The following is an 18,141-nucleotide window of genomic DNA, read 5'->3' as shown; positions in this document are numbered from 1 at the left end:
AAAGAGCTCTGTCCAGTCTCTGTTTTATCTCGCCCTCCCCTTCCCAAAGGTTACTCCAAGTCAATGGGAGGTCCTTAAAACCAATATCCAGCAACTCATTTTTGTTAATGAAATCTTTGAAGTCAAAAAAGGTCCAGTTGGGGCGTGCTCTGCCCCCCCCTCCCAATTTCTTTTCTTTAGAAGTGATATCATTAAAGTTCCCAATTATAATTTTATTATTACCCCATATTTTGTTCCTACTACACAAAATATTCCATTGCTTTTTCCTGATTTTATCGTCAGTACTAGCATAAACAAAAATGCACCACCAGTTACCAGCTTCATTGTCAGCGTTCAAAAGAAGTTCAATGGTAAAAGGGGTAGATAAAACATTAACAACCTTAGTTGAATTTTTCCAAAAGACTGCTAGTCCTCCAGCTTTACCAATAGGGTCCACTAAAACCACCTCCTCGTATCCTATTTTCCTTTTAAAATCATTCAAAAAAAATTTTTGATTTTTTGTTTCACATAAGAAGATAATATTAGGAGAGTGAGTTGAATTACCTCCTTAAGATAGGGAATAGTCAAGGAGCTCCCTGAACCTCGACAATTCCACGCCGCAACTTTCATGTGAACTTGGGAGACCAATTTAGGCTGGCCTTTATGACCTCAGATTCTGGTATACTATTGCTCTCTTGTTTCCGTTTACATCTCTTAGCCATGACCCCATGAATTTGCATGTGGTTGTCCTTTTCCATCTCCTCTGATAATCTCCTTTTTGCAGCTGCAGTTGGAATTTCACTGTTCATGTCAATATCTGAAAGAGGTATCCTAACCACCTGTCCTTGTTGCCCTTTGCCATCTTTCCTAGCTACCTTGATCTGCTTTCTGCCTTTATTTCCCATTTCCTTGACCGAAGGTTGTTATCTGATTACTCCTTGGTTTGTTGCTAATGGCTCTAGGACTGAGTTCATAAGAGAGGTGTTTTTCCTTCTTTCTCGTTGGTTTCATCCAAAATATCCATATGCTCCACCGAGTCCTATTTTACATTCTCCTTGTTATGGGAACTTTTTGGGACCAGGCTACAAATTGGGCCTGGGCTTATGTTACCTTTGACTTCCCCCTGAGCCCTCCTGCCCCCTTCTTATTTTTTTTGTGTTTTCAGAAGTGGGCTTACTTGACTTGTTTTTCGCCCCGCCCAAATTTGAAAATTGATTTTGGATCTTCCGTTCCCTATCTTTCCCTGACAAGACAATGTCATCTTCCCGCTCTTGTCTGACTACCTTCAGTCCGCCATTGTCAGGTGTATTGGTGCCCAAACCTTTTGTCTGGTTAATTATGTAGTCTCCTTCGAACAGAAGTCTCTGGGCAGCAAGGTTCATCGTCTCTTTTGGATCTCTAGGAACATCTGACCTGTACTCTGTTCTCTTTTTTGGGGACGCTCCCTTGGTCTGAGTTCTCATCCATGCCCCATATTGAGGTTTGGAATTTCCCCTGGTTGTCCCTGATTTGAGACTGCAAGATTTGTCACTGTGCCCAATTAATCCGCAACCATAGCAAAAATCCGGACACTTTTTATACCTAAAATCCACCCAGATGCTCTGCCCATTTAATTTCACCACGGTTCCCCTTAACAAGGGACAACCAGTGTTAACCACTACTTTCAGCTTCATGTGTCTCCCTTCCTTGCTACCACCAATTGGGATGATAATATCCTCCAAATCCTCAAAAATACCACCAATCTTTATCCCTATTTCCTTTGTAAGCCAATGTATTGGCAGGTTCCATAGTTGAACCCAGATGTGCGCCAATTGGAACGCCTCCATTCGGCGATCTATGCCTTCTATCCACAACTTGATGTTGAGGAGTTGGTTGTCAATTGTGTATGGTCTTCCATTCAGCACCTTTTCCATATCCATCACATCGGAGAAGTTGAATTGAAACAGATTTGCCCCTAGTTCAACTGCCACCATGTTCCTTGGAAAACCCCACACTTGGTTGACAAAGTTTTTCATTCCTGTGAAACTGGCAATTCTTTCTCCCATTATTCTACCAAAGAGACTTTTCCTACATTTCTCCTTACCTATATCCTCATCTACACCATCAAGGATAATTCCTGAGCTTTCTTTGTTGGACAGATCAAATCTATCAAACACTTCCACAAGTTCATCAGCCATGATTATGGTGAGATATTTAATGGTATTCCAAACTCCTCACCCGATGAGTTTGCTACTGTACCGACCTGCAAAAGGGAAACCAAATTTTAGAGTTAGCTATTTGCACACTAAATCCAAAGCCTAGATGATAAAAGATTAGAAGGTTTTAAAATCAAAGAGTTTAGGAAAAAATTTTAGTAAGAGATGATTTGGTTGTGAATGGGATGAACTACTGATGACTACAAAGATAGGGGCCGGAGGGAATTGGGTTTATGTTTCCTGGGTTGTTTTCCTAACTCCTACTGAAGAAAAGGCCATGCTCTCATCTTAGAGAGAGATGCTCTCATCCTAGAGAGGGATTTTTTTCTCGGGTCCGTATAGATTAACCAACTTTTCAAATACAAGTCTATAGTAATGCATCTTAAAAATATCTCAAAAAGACTTCAAATGTACTTTACAAAAGCACCCCCACCTCCAACCTCCATCCTCCTCTTTCCCGTTCTTTCCTCCTCTTATTTCTTCTCCTCCCACCACCTCCATTTTCCTCCTCGTGTCTTCCCCACCATCTCGTCTTCCTTCTTTCACCTCTCGCACCCTCTCTCACCACCTCCTATTTCTCTTTTGTTTTCGTCCACCACTCTTTCCCTCATTTACCACCTCTTTCCTCCTCACTTCTCTTCTCCCATCTAATTTCTCCCTTTTCCTTTCTCTTGTCCCCCATCTTGATCTTGTCACAGGACTAGATAGCAACCAAATCGGGAGGGGGAATGGGGGTGTAGGAAAACGGGGGAATATAGAGAGAAGAAGGGAGGAAAGAAGTAGTGAGTGAGGGGAAGAGTGGTGGGAAAAAGAGAAAGTGACGGGAAGAAGAGGAGGAAACACGTGACAGGAGAGAAAGCAATGGTGATGTGGGGTCAAATTCAGAGGAGGGGCGAGATTTGTGACATACTCTGAAAACTCAAAAAATAAGTCAAACATACATCTACAGTAAAAAAAAATTCAAATATGCAATTCCAACTCATAAAAGTACTTCCAAAGCACCTAATCCATAGGGACTTTTATTTATTGGAATAACATGTGTAACCCTTTTTTTCTTTGCCAATCCTTTCCTATACAATAGACACTAATACGAGCGAATCCATGACACACATGCAAAATTTATAATATAAATTTTTTGTTGATTGTCATATATTAAAACTCATTATCGTATGATATACTATTAATCTAGAATAGATTAATCCTTTCTCTATTTGTAAACTCATGATGTTAGTTTTTAACATACATGTATATTTATGTTTTATGTCCCTTGTGGGTATTACAATCTTTGGTGCTTTATAATTCTCAACATCAAAGCCCTCGAATGCATTTTCTGATAAAAATCCGATGCCCTTGGATTATGTCATTCTGCTATATAATACTCAACATTAAAGCTTTCAAATACGTTTCCTGATTACAACTTGATGTCTTTGGATTACTTCAATCGATGCTTCAATCTAGAGTCTTCAAAATCCAATCATTTTTAGTGCCAAGAAAATGCAAGCCTCTACAATCCTTCATTGCTCCTTCCCAAGCTTCAGCTTGCTCAATGGTAAAAGCTTTTCTCTTACATGAAAAAAGGGAAAAAAAAAAAAACCAAACAAGTTCTCTTCTATTTCTATTCAAAAACTTCTCCTTATTTTACCCTTTCATCAAGTTAATGAATGCTTTGTTGTAAACATTCACCAAAATCTCTTTCATTTCAGCATCGGGGTCCAAAAAACATTATACTGCCAAAAATTTGTACGAGTACATTGTATATTGCTTAAGCGAATGTTATACAGGCGGAGGTGGCAAATCTAATAGGAGCCAAAATCCAGCACAGTCTTCTGAATCTAGATCATCTTGAATGGCAATAAAATGCAAGCCTCCACAGGCCTTCTTTGCTGCTTCCCACGCTTCAGCTTCACTTGTAGTTGCAGGTGTCTTTTTGTAGGTGGCATAAACGTACCGGGTAGAGATTCCAACAGATAGAATCAAGGAAGCTCGAGCAAGATCAGCTTCGACTGAACAGACTTCTAAGCCATTCATCCATGCTGCAGAAGGTTGTAAGAGTAGAAATGGAATAAGAGCATATTAGGAGGATACAACTGCATTGCATTTGCTGGTATCAACAGAGAATTCAAGAAGTGTTGTTGGCTTAAATTATTTGGTAAGATATAAGAACTATCTAAACAGGTGAAATTTAAACAAGCCACCGAAACCAAAATCTTTATCCAAAGACAATGCGAACAAGATGACCTGAGGGAAATATAACGCACAAAGATGGACCCTTATTTCAAGTAACACTTCTGGACAACCAAGGATGATCTACTTTCTACACAAACTTCTGAAACCTAGGGGAGGGAAATATGTCAGAAGTTAATAGATGTAAAGAGGGGATGAGCTGCTTCCAGGTGAAGTTCTGGAGTATTCTAGATGAAGAACAGCTCATTATAAGACCTGTTTAAGAGATAATATAAGTGTGCAAAAAGCCAATTATATAACATTAAAGATGCATACTGAGGGTAGTTGATCCTGAGCTATATTTGAAAGCTAAGTATAAGCATCAATTTAAGGGAAGATTGTTTAACAGCAGGAGGTTATGGCAATGCTCCAGTGAGCAATCAAACCTTATTTTCCATCTTGAATTTCTTAGATGTCAAAAGCTCAACGAGTAACTCTGTTATTGGATATAGTGATTCACAACTTATTTTGTTTCATAATAATAAGATATTTTGATGTATAACATTTACTCCCTACAGATAATCATCTTCTTTCTGCTTTAGCCTGTGTATGTAATACCTTTATAATGATCCAGACATCATTTTCTATCTCAAAGACCACATTAGGCATGCTTAAAAGTTACACATACTAAAACCAGGCTGCAGAATAGGCTTGTTTAGAAAGAAAACAAAAAGCAGCTGAGAGAGGAGGTGGAGGGTGAAGTAAACAGGACAAGACATTAAAGGCTTCAAGCTCCTCTGAGACACTGTATTTCTGATCTCCATTTGTGGGTAAGGTGGGATGTACGGGAGAGAAGTAAGGGGATCTAAGCAACTTTCTGCTCGACCTAATTAGCTCTTGTTAGGCAGTTTTGGCACCTAACTATGCATACAGAAGAATCAGGGTTCTTGAAAATATAGCCATTAGCAGAACTGCTAAAGAGCAGAACAGTACAAGGGAAAGGTGTTCAATGCCTACAAAGTTGGGATACAAGAAGAGAGAGAGAGAGAGAGAGACAGAGAGAGAGAGATGCAAAAAGTTCTATATATATGTGATTGGACTACTATAACATGCTAGCTGTATTTTGAAAAATTGAAATAACAATTTCTGCAAATTAGTAATATGACAGGACCTCTTTATCCAGACTAAGAGTGGAAGGCCTCTATATCTTTTACACCTCTAGAGGTTAATATATGCAGATATTTGTTTCTACCAGTCCAGGTGCACTTGCATCATTAATTTGCTTGTAGATTTGTGGTTCTGTTGATGTTATCTACCAATATTGATTAACGGTTTTGATCATATTTTACTCAGATGATGAGATGCCGAATCCGGGCACTGGTATCTAAAGTTTTCCCTGGCAGTTCCATTCCTTAGTGGATAGAACATAGAGATTAAAAGGGCATGTAAAGTGGAAGGCCTGTTACAGGGGAATGTTTGACATTATTAGTGACATTTGCAGATTTTGTGATTTTTTCAATATTTTTACCCTTTTTTTCTGTGAGTACATATTTCTACATGCTTAACAGAATAAACCTCAGACCAAAAAGCTGCAGTTTGCTGGCCAGATAACACGACTATTGCTCTCGAACAGGAGGCGTAATTAACATGTTACAGGAAATAATTCAGAAGTAATTGGACTTGACAAGTTTGTAATCTCAGAACTGATTAGTTTACCAGCTAATGGTACAGCACGTGAAGTTGCAACAGCAAGTCCAGGAATCAAATTCTTGTCATCAACTTCAATCCCCAAAAGATCCAAGTCTAGACCAGCACCAAAAGCATATCTTTTCTCTAAGGATGACACCTCTTCCTTAATTGCTGCAACAAGAGAACAACAATTTCATGCTTTTACCATGTAAAAAGTCCGACCAGTTTTTTAACAGGAAGGAAAAAGATGAATAGCAAAGAGACTGAGTGTTATGGAGAATACATGAAGTGTCCACATAATATCTGTTGGGACTCAGCTCTTTAACCCCAAAACTAAAGCCAAAGGTCTGAACACAAATTAATTACTTATTCAATTGAACCTCTTTAAGTTAGGTTAGGTTATGTAGTTGTACAGTAGGCCTTTTGTGGTCAAATAGTAAAAGGTTAAACCAAGTCAGATAATTATCCAATCTCATGTAATACTTATAATCACTTTATAGTGAAGTAATTTCAACTAATGGCAATACAGTGTATGCCTTCACTCTTAATAGAGCTCATTTTAGAGGGGAGATTTTTGTAGAAATAACTCAGTTCCAGACTTGGTTTAAAACCATCTCTTCTAAGGAGTGATTTCTTGACTAATTTCTAGAAAACCTTAAGCATGACAACTAGGTTTTAGTTACTGTGTTCCCTTCACTCTTTATCCAGTTCTACCCTGCATCCAAACTCAGAAAAGAATCTCCCCTTTAACATCCTAACATCCAAACTCACCTAACATCCTAAACTTGAAAAGAATCTAGGAGCCCTTTTATCTTGGCAAACTGCCCCTGCCACTTGGGTTGGGCTTAGACTACCAGAAGAAAAGCAAGGTGGCACTTAGACAGAACAAATTACATCCAAGGAAACAAAATTCAATCAAAATTTCAGAATTTGTACTTACCAGAAAATGGTAATTGCACAAAAGCCCATTTTTCTCCATAGAGATTCTCTGGAAGTTCCATGGGAAAAGGATTATCAAGTGCAAGAAGTGACTTAGCTCCCTTCTGGAAACCAGGGTGACGCATATAAACAGTTTCATAGCGTTCTTCAAGCCAAAGAAGTAGTGATAAACACTGAAAGAAGCAAATAAAACATAAAAGATGTTAGCATTGGGTAAAAAGGATCAATACGTTAGTGGAAAAAAATTATCTCAAAATTAAATACAGCATTCAGTGTCGCATGCATTTAGAAATACAAACATAAAGACACAACACAAAAATTGGACCAAATTGATAGTATCTTTTACATTTGATCACCATAAAATATGTGTCCATGCTACATAAAATGCACTGCATCAGCAAGTTACGGAAACATACTAATATCTTTTGTATTGTTGGCAGCCAGAAAGTAATGAAATTACACTTGCTGCTATATTCCTATATGATGCTTGTATGATTTCTAGTGTTCATTCTCGCAACAGAAGCTCATTTCAGTCTAGCATTACTAGTATTCATTCTGGCAACGGAAGCTCATTGTACTCTAGCATTATGCTATGCCCAGCCTCCTGAACATTACCATATGAGTTAAAGCTTGATAAACTTTTTAGCATTTCACGCACAAAAAATGTGATTCTTCAAATAGTTTCTAAGGTTCACGTTTGACACCAGAATACTCACAACATCATTAGTAATTGTTTACCCAAAAAAGGAGGATGGCATCCAATCACAGGTCAGAGAGGGAGACCAAATCATCAGAAAGATGACCTCCTCCTGAGTAAAAACATTATTCAACTGTACATACAACAGATTATCCCCTGTGCATGTATGATCCATTTGGTGATGCAAATGATTACTGAAAACCATTTAACCTCACTTATAAGGTAGACCTGGTTTTAGTCTAAGTAACTCGCCCTCTGGAAATCACGAAAACCAAGGACGTGATTAGATTCAAGTCCAACAAAACTTTTGACTAATATGTTAAGGTTTTATGAAACAGCCAAAAATATTCTAAACTCAAATAGGGAAAGTATCCCCTGCAAATCTGCTCAAGGTATGAACACTGAATCCAAACATGTGAGAGTTTTTTGATTAAAAAACAACAGGAAGGAACTGCTTATATGTCTGATATAGGGTCTTAAGGAAAGGTTTATACAAAGGAAGAAATATGGTAACGCCGTGCACTTAGACAAAAAGATGACAAGAAAATTTTTAACTGCTCAACAACTCCTAAACTGCATATCAGTGATGTTCATCTGAAGTATAGCAAAATAACATGCATTATCTAACAACAAGATTCTCTATAATATAATTCTAATAGAAACCCAAGGTCACAAAAGACAGCTCAGGGGAATTGTACACAGCATCATTTCAAAACCCAGCCCCTTCTACATGATCCTGTGTCTTCTCATATTCAACAGTCTTGCCTCTTTAACTAACTTATAAAATTTTTGTATGACAACCAAAGGCCTGTATGAGGTCTACTTGAATCAACATTTTCTTCTTAGACTTCTATGCCGGAAAAAAGAGAAACCATCTATAAAGTAGTACATGTGTACTGCTGGATTGCTGTCTATCATATTATGCCATTATGATTGCTTCATGACTCACAACAAATATTTAAGCAGTAGTTTGTCAGTCAATGGTGAGTCTCTTTAAATTCAAAAAATATTTTTCTGTGGTGTGAACAACTGTAAAAAGTTTAGAAAGTGTCTCCAAAAAATCTAGCAAAACCCAAGTACCTTCAAAGACTGCATCTCTTCTCCCCATCACTACTAAAATGCATGCTGTATGCTACTTACCAAAAGCAAAAAGGCAATAATTTGCATCTTGTAGCTGAAATATGATTATTAATTCTTGGTTTATCTAAAACAGCATAATTACTAAAGTAGCAATACTATCATCAAAGCTGCAAAACAAATCTCTTGAAACAATTTGATTTGAGAGCAATCAAACTGTTTATTGAAAAAAAAAAAAAAAAAAAGGCTGAAGAAAAAAAACGGATCTGAAGGAAAAGAAGGTAAAATAGTAGTTAAAAAAACCAAAGAGTACATCTCCACAAAACTTTTAAGCAGAGATGATTCTCAAACACAATTCTTTTCTTCAGCTCTCCTATTAAACTTTTTTTATTGAGAAAATTTTTTTTTTTTTAATTGAGGGCACTGCAATGAATTTAAGCAGAAAACCTATTGATAGTTCCAAAAGAATGGCAAACGATCATCATTAATCAGGGCAAACTGTCAAATTCCTTCTACCAACATAAGCACGCTGATTACTTTTAACTCCCATTCATCAAACATTAAAGAATGTCAAGATGCTTCTTGCTACTAGTAGAAAGTTGTGAAATATGGTTTGCAAATAGTATAGCAAATTCTTTTAAACAATAACAGCTCTATATACATTTTTATTATCAATAATGGGCAATTATTTGAAGCTGGTGAGTCTCATAGTAAAAAAAAAACATTTAAGAAGCTAAACTTGAATTGGATTTCTGGAGTATAAAGATATCTAACCTACATCATACACACCCGTTTACTAGGAATCAGTTTTATTCCAAGCTCGGTGCATGCGCGGGTGATTATTGTCTGCATTTGTGACCTACAAATCATCAAATAACCAATCAACATTATCATACTACTGAAAGACAAAATCCAGCAAATCAAAAAGCACTAAATACTAGAAGAATCATTGACTTTTCAGACAATTTACCTGAAAAAGCGGATCTTCTCAGGTAGAGGTACACCAAATTCATCACAAATTGATACTAAAGCATTCTTCAATGTGACACTATTGATAACATTATTTGGAAAATACTTTGAATACTGAAGTGAAAGTGAATTATCACAGACTAAAAGCTCCCATATCTTCTTTCCTCTGATATCAAGGATTGGCCTAGAGCAGAAGTCCAATTCCCACTCTGAAATGCTTTGAGGATCAACTTCTGGATCAAGATAACGTAATTCTGCAGTTGGATCATCTCCTTCATCAGCAATTTCAGCTTCCACTGGTGAAGATATTGAGCTCTCTGAAACTGGGCATTTCGGAAAACGACAAGTTCTATATTGATCTTTTGATGGTCTCTTAGATACTTGAAAAAAGTGAAGTGGCATCTTACTGAGGAAACTGAAATTTGAGTTGAGTTTGCATGGCTGAAAAGCAGGATTCGTAATTGACCCGGAGCCTATGCTTAAACTACACATCCTATTGAAATTTATTTTCCACTATCCCAGAATGAATGGAGAAATCAAAGTGGTGCAGGCTACTGACACAATTGGTAGATTGTCATCCGCTAAACATATGCATAACTAGAACCTACATCAAGAAGTGCACTAAAGATTTTCCAACCCCCAAAAAAAATCCTTCGGAAGGCATTCAACTCCTTGGGGGAAATAAAAAGATAAACCTCCAAGTTTGGCCAACCTGCAAAAATAAATGGTCATTTATATGAGCGACACTAGCTTTTACTATTAGTTTGATTATAGTGAAACAAGATATCCATCATGCATAAAATTGAACCTTATTCTTGAGCAATCTAGCATAAGGTTTACCAAACAGGATTCTCAAGAATCAGCAGTTATTATCATGTTCAACTAAAAGCTCGCATAGTCAGGTAGCTTTTATTCAATCATGAATTTTAGCTTTTTTGCTGGCTTAAATTCTACTCCTAGATATTCTTTGCCAGACTTTCCACCAAACAGGGCATGCACCAGCGTCGTATTCTAGAAGCCAGTATGATTTGAACTATTTTAGACGGCATGCACACTTTTAAGAGGAATAATCTCACACCATTAATCCTGCTGACAAAATGAGCCCTTATTTCATTAATCTGGTAAGCTAAAAGCAAATGCAGTTCTAAACTAGAGCACATGATGGCCATTAAACATAAACTTGTAAAATTATTAATCATTCCCTGCACAAAATTCTTATTATAGTTCATCCCATTTCACCCCTTGTTGATTGTATACAGTAATTTCCTAAGTTTTTTCTTTTCTCTTTTTTCCTTTCATTGACAAGGAAAAAAAAAAGAAGAAAAAGCTGTGTGCTTGGCCTAGTTACCAGGAATGAGAGGCACATATATATTTAAACTGCAAATCTCCTTAAGAAGAAAAACCCCCAACAAAATAATCCATCCCAACTATACAAAAACTTACAGAAACAAACAGTTATGCAATTCTTGCAAAATTTTCGCACAGTTACATCTTCAGCAGAAATCAATAGGAACAGAACAGTAAATCAGATAAGAACTTAAATAACAACACAACAAATAAGAAAAAAAAAAAGCAGATAAGAGAGCATCAACAGTAAACAGAATCAAAAGAAAACAAAATTTATCCAGGATGAAGAGGAAGCGAGGGACTCACAATGGCAGAGGAGAAGATGAGAAGAAGAAGAGTATGAGAAGTAGCTTTTTGTGGACTGTGAGGTGGAGAAATCGTTATGTTTCCATTTTTCAGTTGGGAAGTTGTGGATTAAGTAGTACTCCTAAAATGGTTGGGCTATTTACACTTTTCACCCTTGTGTTTTGGATAAACTGCAGGAGGACCCCTTAAGGTATGAAAATTCAAAACCTACTACACAAGTAGTTTGGACTATGGATGCTAAATTTTGTTATTCATTCTTACCTATACAAATAGAAAGAACAAAAAAACTTTGCTAGTCATTCGTGCCTGTATAATGTCCAAAATACACTCACTTAGGAATAACAAGGAAAAAAATAAAATATTTCTTATTATTAGACCAAAATGAGGGTGAAAAGAACTACTAAATTAAAATTTTGAAAAAATTGATCGGCTCATAGTTTTAATAGAATAGGTTATGATTTATAATTTAAAGGCTACTTAACTATATAAAGTTAATATTGTTGAGTGTATTTTATAAAATTGCATTTGAAAGATACCAAATATTATATTGAAGTGATAGCTAGAGTATATTTTAATTCTTAATATTTTAAAGAAATTTTGGATGTCTAATTATGCTTTCGGCCCCAAAGAAAAAAAATACTAAAATAAGGAAAACAAAGATTGATTTCATTTGACAAAAAAGAAAAAAAATCAAAATTAACTTCAAATGCTACCTAAACCTCAACCCTCCCAAAAATCAGTGTCATGGGTATCTTGCTAGTTTAATGCAATTAGAGTAAGAGCACCAAAAGAGTATCAAAAATCCAAAGTGTGTTTCGATAGGGGATTATTTGGAATAATATTTTGAAAAAAGACTGTGACATTGTTTTGATCTAATATATGTGAGAAAAAAAGACAGTTAGAAAAATAAAAAGATTATTAAAAAAATGTGTTTATGAAGTAATAACAAAATGCAAATAAACCACTATCCAAACATACTCAATGAAAATAAAAAAAAGTCATGTTATTTTTTTTCAAGAAGTTTTGATTGAAATTCGAATTAGTTAAAATTCTATTAACAGACTAACAAGCAAATAACAGAAAATGGAATTAATAGTGCAATATTGCACTATCAATTCCACTACTAGACGTATTATTAATTTTGTTTATTTTTTAAAATTAAGATCAACAGTAATTCCTAAGTTTTCCTTTTAAGACTTGAAGTCGTGACATTTCAATTATAAATGAAGTGCCATACCGGGCAATACTTTATTGATAGATGTATGATTAATTTATTATCATTGGCGAATTAATTATATATGCTATCCTAAATTTGATCCCAAGGTATAAATAGGATTATTATTTACTACTAAAAAGAGCACAAATGATGCAATAGACGTATGATTAGTTTATTACCCTCACTAGTCGTCAAATCACATTTCACACAATTAACTTCCAATTTCAATAGTCAATATCTAATTTTTCACAATGCAGTGTAATAGAGAGAATTCTAGAAAACTTACAAAATTACCATTGTTAATGAAATTTTCTCTATTTTATTTCCTTCTTTTATATTCTTTTTTTTTTTTTTTGGCTTTTTCCCTATCCTCACATGCTACCAGCTATCACTTCCATTCCAAGTTTTCTTTACTAGTAATATTTTTTTTGGTGAATTTCTTTGTTTTTTCTAACTCATTGTTTTATTTTTCTTGTAGTTCATGAGGAACTTATAGCATAACAAAGTAGTACAAATCATTAAATTGAAAAGCATAAGCAATCTAGATATTATAGCATCCAAGCAAATATGAGCAAATTATCTAGGACTTACAAGTGATAAATAAATATAGACCAACTACTACTTTTATTTAATTTGATTTAAATTGTTAGTATTTACAGTTGATTTACACATTTTTTTTAATTTGTTACAATGCATTTGTTACTGTTAGTATCACTATTGAATAACTTATTCCAAGTTCTAATTTGCTTGTACAACTCATAGCATCTTCCTTGGAAATCCTAGCCATTCTTATCACGATATTGGGAAACATCTATTTTTCAAACAAGCACAAATCGTACGTTAGCATATTCATCCATAGGTCAAAAAAGATATTATTAAAGTGTGCTTTATACATAGGTAACACATGCTTGTTGAGTTTGTAATTAGTGGTGGCATTTGGATTGTAGTTTTCTATCAAAAAATTCTTATATTTTTCGTGAGTCCATTTTCCAATCAACTTTTTACCTACCTCGCATAAATCAAATTGTTACAGTATATATATATATATATATATATATATATATATATATTTGATAAAAACTTCAAAAAATAACATGATGTTCAATTAGATTGAAGTATTATTCTAAATTTACAGATATCAATATTAAAGAGAAGGAAGTCCTCAAAAAGGAAAGAAGGAAATTCTAACAACAGAGAGTTGGGACTTGAAGGACCAAGATTCACATAAATGTACATTTCACTGTGAGTTTTTAATTCATCTGACATTTTAGAGGGAGCAAACTCTAATTTTCATCTAAAGACATTTTTTGATTGAAACCAAAACAGTTTCTAAAAGTTTTCGGGGGGTGAACAAGCGAGCAAAAGAATTCACGGGTGGTGATGACTAGATTCTTATATCACTCTCTTGGAAGTAAGAATGCTGATTCTTGTGACAGGTATTGACATGACGAACCAACAACGAAGATTATCGACACATTAATCGAACCAACAACGAAGATTATTCTGATTACAAACTCAGTAACATCGCTTCTTTTTGTTTCTTCAATCCTAGAACTTGAGGAAAACAGGGGCTGCTCTGACGTCCTTGTACTTGGATTTGATTATCTCAGACATGATAGTTGCAGATGCAGAATCGGCAGAGTCTGCATAAGCCAATAAGTCAAAAGACACATGCATAAGCTACACAAATACAAGAAACCTATAATTTGAGATGAAAATGAGGAACAACCTAAAATGGAAAAAATGGCTTCCCGTGCTGCTAATTGTTCAGCATCTTTCTTGTTTCTTCCTATACCTCCGGTATAATTGCCACCATTCAGAACCAATGTAGATGCAAAAACTGGAATTAAGCCTTGTGGTTGGACTGTATAATATGCTGGATGCTCCAGGTGCATCTTAAGAGCATACTCGTTCAGGATAGACTTGCACAGAGTTGTATGCTCATTCAGGATAGACTTGCACAGAGTTAGAGGGAGGGAAAACAATCAAGCAAATATCAGAAGAAGTATTTGCATTAACTCATTCACCATACAAGGATTATATCAAAGATATTGGAAATCAGATTTGGTAAATCTTCAAACCACAAAAAAAAAAAAAAGGCCAGGCTACATCAACATGCTTCAGGAATTTAAGCAAGGCTAGAGCTTGGCAAGCACTGCTTAACACAGTACAAAAGCAAGAAACATACATAATAGAATATCTAATGCGTGTATGATCTCAGAATATCTAATGTGTATAGATAAAAATGCTCTGTGCTTAAAAGGCAGATCAACTTATATACATACAATCTCATTTAAGGAAATGGAAAACGTCTAGAATTACTTGAAATGAATTTTTAGAGAAATATGAAGGACATCATATGCTTGCAGAGGTGTTCTATACTTGACAAACTAGTATAAACCATTAAACCAAAACAGGCCTTAAGATTATGAGGTCGTGAAATGCTGCGTCCTGTGTTCTTAAAAGCTTATGGTAACAATTTTATAGTGTACAAGTTAGTGTTACAGTTCTTAAGCCATCTACAGAGACAGTAGAAAGAACAGCAGTAAGGCTCATTCAGATGTTCTTTTGCTTTCTCAACCAGTGTTCTGCTAATGAGATTTATTGCATTGTTCAGTCATTTCCCAGACTTCATATGACAATACATTCCAGACGAGCAAGACGACATTCATTGGTCAAGACATTGCAATTTAACCAATATGCAGAGATGCTCACAGAAACCTTTGGATTAATTGGGCACCCATCATCGTTCATCCTTTTTTGGATACTATGTAATGCAATCATGGCAGCATTATGTTCTGCACTCTTTCGTCTTTGAAAAGTCCCTTGAGATGCATACTTTTTTCCATCAACCAATACTGTAGCTCTAAAGTTTGGTGAATGTTCAGCTCCTTCTTTAACAATCGTGTACACCGGGGGCTGTAAACAAGATTTTTGTGTATATTCTTGCAATCGACTTTTGTACATGTGGTGTTGTAAACCACCTACAATATCTAAAAGCAAAAACATGTCATTCATAAAGAAGTCTGGTAAATAAACATCAATAACTTATCGTGATCGATCGAGTGATAACAGATATGCAAAGGTGATTTGGCACTACCCAAGCATCACAAATTAAGGCTTAATTAAGCAAGATATACAGAAAGGCCAACCTCAAACTCAGGCGTGGGAAATGAGAAATCAAGTACAAAACAAAGTGATACTTCACAATAAGCAGTTTTGGAAAGCACACTGAATTAACTAGAGGCACAGATTGCATACCATATATACTAAGGAAAAAAATTTGTTCCAAACTTTCACATAAATCTTTAACTTCAAACAAAAGTTCTATCTAGTAAGCTCTCACTGGTAGTCGATTCAACAAGTGGAAAGAATCTCAAATGTTCACACAGCTTGGTCTAGCTTTCTGAAGGTTCCAAAGCTGATACTTCAAGAACACTAGTCAAAATGCGCTTTTCTGATTCTAACATGTTTGAAAGTCCTTTGCTGCATCTCATTTCAGACAAAGTGCACTCGTTTTTCAATCTTTTGGGGGCAGTCGAGGAGAAAGTGTAGTACATAGCACCAAGCCACAACCAACAAAGGAAAAGAAAAAAGGAAGACAAAAAGAAGATAAGCAGAAAAATGAAAATGCAATGACAGAAAAAACTTACCTCCAAATAAATTACAAAAATTTTGAAAGTATAAGAACCAGATTGATACGCTTTCAAGGGGGAGAGGAAAAGGGGGAAAAATGAAGAAATCTAGGAGTGTTACTTAATTTTGTCACTTGTTAAAAATAAGATTAGGAGGATGACTTGTGAATACGAGACTTGTAAATCATGAATAAGACATTTAAGACATACTTCGTGCCATTGAGTATGTCTCTCGTTTGAGCTGTTCAACAATCCCAAGCGCCTTGATCTTCTCTCTTCTACTTCACTTATGTTTGCTCAGTGATGGATAACACATAATCTTGATTGAGTGAAAAGAAGCAAGAGCCAATTTATAGATGCATAAGTGACCCTTCCCATCATTGATCATTTACAAGCTTCAGTGAATCTTCTCCTTGATAAGATAAATCTTATTATGTAGTTTCAAGAATGTACATACACAGTAAAAAAATTATATGCTTCATTTATGTGAAGTTTCATAAATGTAAAAGATAAGTTCATTAATCACTTGATAGATTCATGACTTTGATCATAGAATCTTATGATTCACTGATTAGGTACATGACTTTGGTTACAATACCTTGAACCTATCTATACATGTACTTAATTTGTCCTCTCATATGTATGGGATACAATGTATAATGTTACATTTATTTGCATATTACATTTATGTGATCATGAAGGCGACCAAAACAAGTGATTAATCTAACATTCCTGGCTGGAAAACGCCACACAGAGGGAAAAAAAATACATGTAAGGAAGAAACAGAAAGCAAACAAACAAACCAAAAAGGAAAATTCATACCCTCTGAGGACAGTTGGCCTGTGATCAGGCACGGTACTTCTTTGTGGAAGTGAATGTGGTTGTCAAACGAGGAAAAAGAAGCTGATCAGACAGGAAGAAGATGATCCCAATAAGCACCAGTTCCCTAGTATTAAAAACGATGAAGTTTATCTCTCTTCTTTGTTTCCAACGTTAGCTCCATACATCATCTTGCTGTAGATTTATTTGCATTTTCCGATGCTCTGAGCTCGGCAAGTTGCTTCTGTCATCAGGGCCTAGATATGGGAATGATTACAATGAGCAAAGAAGGGAATTCCTGGTTGACTATTTTCAAGAGTTTTCGGAAGTGGAAATGGGGGTTAAATGCACAAAACCCCCCAAACTTTGCCGTTATTGTGTTTACAGCCTAAACTCTTTTAATAAGTACTTAATCACCCTTTCTTAAGCCAATAAATAAATGATTGATCACCTTAGTCAAGGTCCTTTTGGATTGCGATTTTTCAGGAAAATTTTTTGAAATTTTCTCTTGATAAAAATTTTAATTATTTTTGTATCTCATATATATCATTTTGCTACATTATATCTTTTTTAGAAAAATTTCTAAAGTCTCCAATACAAATGAGCTCCAAGATTGTTGCTATCTTAATTATATACAATTTTTTTTTCTTGTCTTATTTTACTTTCTCCTTTTCTCTTTTTTTCCTTTTCCTTTTTCTCTCCATTCATTTTTCTCGCATGCTACCAACTTTGTTTGCTTCCATTTGCTCCATGTTATTATTTGCATAGTTATATTAATTTTTTTCCTTTTCATTTGATGATCTTTTTTATTTGCTTTAACCTATTTATTGAATACTTTTGTTGTAGTTCTTTATTTGTTTGTTTTGCTCTACTACTAATCTAGAAGTCATGGTATCCAAACAACACAAACAAGAACTTACAAGCGATCAAACTTTTATAATAAAAACTAAGCAACTACAAACAAATTACTGCTATTATTGTTTATTATTGATTGGTTAGTGCTTATATGTGGTTGATAAAAATTTATTTTTACCTTGATATACTTATTTGTTACTTTTACTTTTAGCAATCAAGCAATTTTCTAATCTCTAATTTGCTCATATAGATTTA

At 35.2% G+C, this 18,141-nt stretch overlaps 2 protein-coding genes across 4 annotated transcripts; both read right to left on the bottom strand.

Moving 5' to 3' along the window:
* Nucleotides 1-3,844: 3,844 nt before the first annotated feature.
* LOC113763204 (protein TAB2 homolog, chloroplastic) lies at nt 3,845-11,445 on the bottom strand. Its single transcript, XM_027306951.1, has 6 exons — nt 11,362-11,445; nt 9,710-10,420; nt 9,529-9,598; nt 6,967-7,138; nt 6,054-6,197; nt 3,845-4,207 (listed from the first exon to the last, which is right to left on the bottom strand). Exons 2-6 carry the CDS (start codon nt 10,198-10,200, stop codon nt 3,948-3,950), a joined length of 1,137 nt encoding a protein of 378 aa, XP_027162752.1. The 5' UTR covers nt 10,201-10,420; nt 11,362-11,445; the 3' UTR covers nt 3,845-3,947.
* A 2,414-nt stretch (nt 11,446-13,859) lies between these two features.
* Nucleotides 13,860-17,255, bottom strand: LOC113751788 (double-stranded RNA-binding protein 4-like). Of its 3 annotated transcripts, none has more exons than XM_027295945.1 (4): nt 17,035-17,255; nt 15,299-15,570; nt 14,307-14,532; nt 13,860-14,220 (listed from the first exon to the last, which is right to left on the bottom strand). In XM_027295945.1, exons 2-4 carry the CDS (start codon nt 15,542-15,544, stop codon nt 14,126-14,128), a joined length of 567 nt encoding a protein of 188 aa, XP_027151746.1. In that variant the 5' UTR covers nt 15,545-15,570; nt 17,035-17,255; the 3' UTR covers nt 13,860-14,125. The 3 variants fall into 3 exon arrangements, with proteins under 3 accessions (XP_027151746.1, XP_027151738.1, XP_027151730.1); XM_027295937.1 differs by having other exon boundaries at nt 15,299-15,561; XM_027295929.1 differs by lacking the exon at nt 17,035-17,255 and adding an exon at nt 16,423-16,475.
* Between the last annotated feature and the right edge of the window lie 886 nt (nt 17,256-18,141).

This window comes from Coffea eugenioides, chromosome 1, assembly GCF_003713205.1.
Source record: "Coffea eugenioides isolate CCC68of chromosome 1, Ceug_1.0, whole genome shotgun sequence".
NCBI lineage: Eukaryota > Viridiplantae > Streptophyta > Magnoliopsida > Gentianales > Rubiaceae > Coffea > Coffea eugenioides.
This window is presented reverse-complemented; position numbering and strand designations above follow the sequence as displayed.

Coding starts and splice junctions, on each gene's coding strand:
- LOC113763204 (XM_027306951.1), bottom strand. CDS start 10,200: ATGTGTAGTTTAAGCATAGGCTCCGGGTCAATTACGAATCCTGCTTTT. Junction 6,198..6,966: donor TGTGCAATTACCATTTTCTG/GTAAGTACAAAT, acceptor CTCTTGTTGCAG/CAATTAAGGAAGAGGTGTCA. Junction 4,208..6,053: donor ACGTGCTGTACCATTAGCTG/GTAAACTAATCA, acceptor AACCTTCTGCAG/CATGGATGAATGGCTTAGAA.
- LOC113751788 (XM_027295929.1), bottom strand. Junction 14,533..15,298: donor GGTGCCCAATTAATCCAAAG/GTTTCTGTGAGC, acceptor ACTCTGTGCAAG/TCTATCCTGAATGAGCATAC. Junction 14,221..14,306: donor AGCCATTTTTTCCATTTTAG/GTTGTTCCTCAT, acceptor TGGCTTATGCAG/ACTCTGCCGATTCTGCATCT.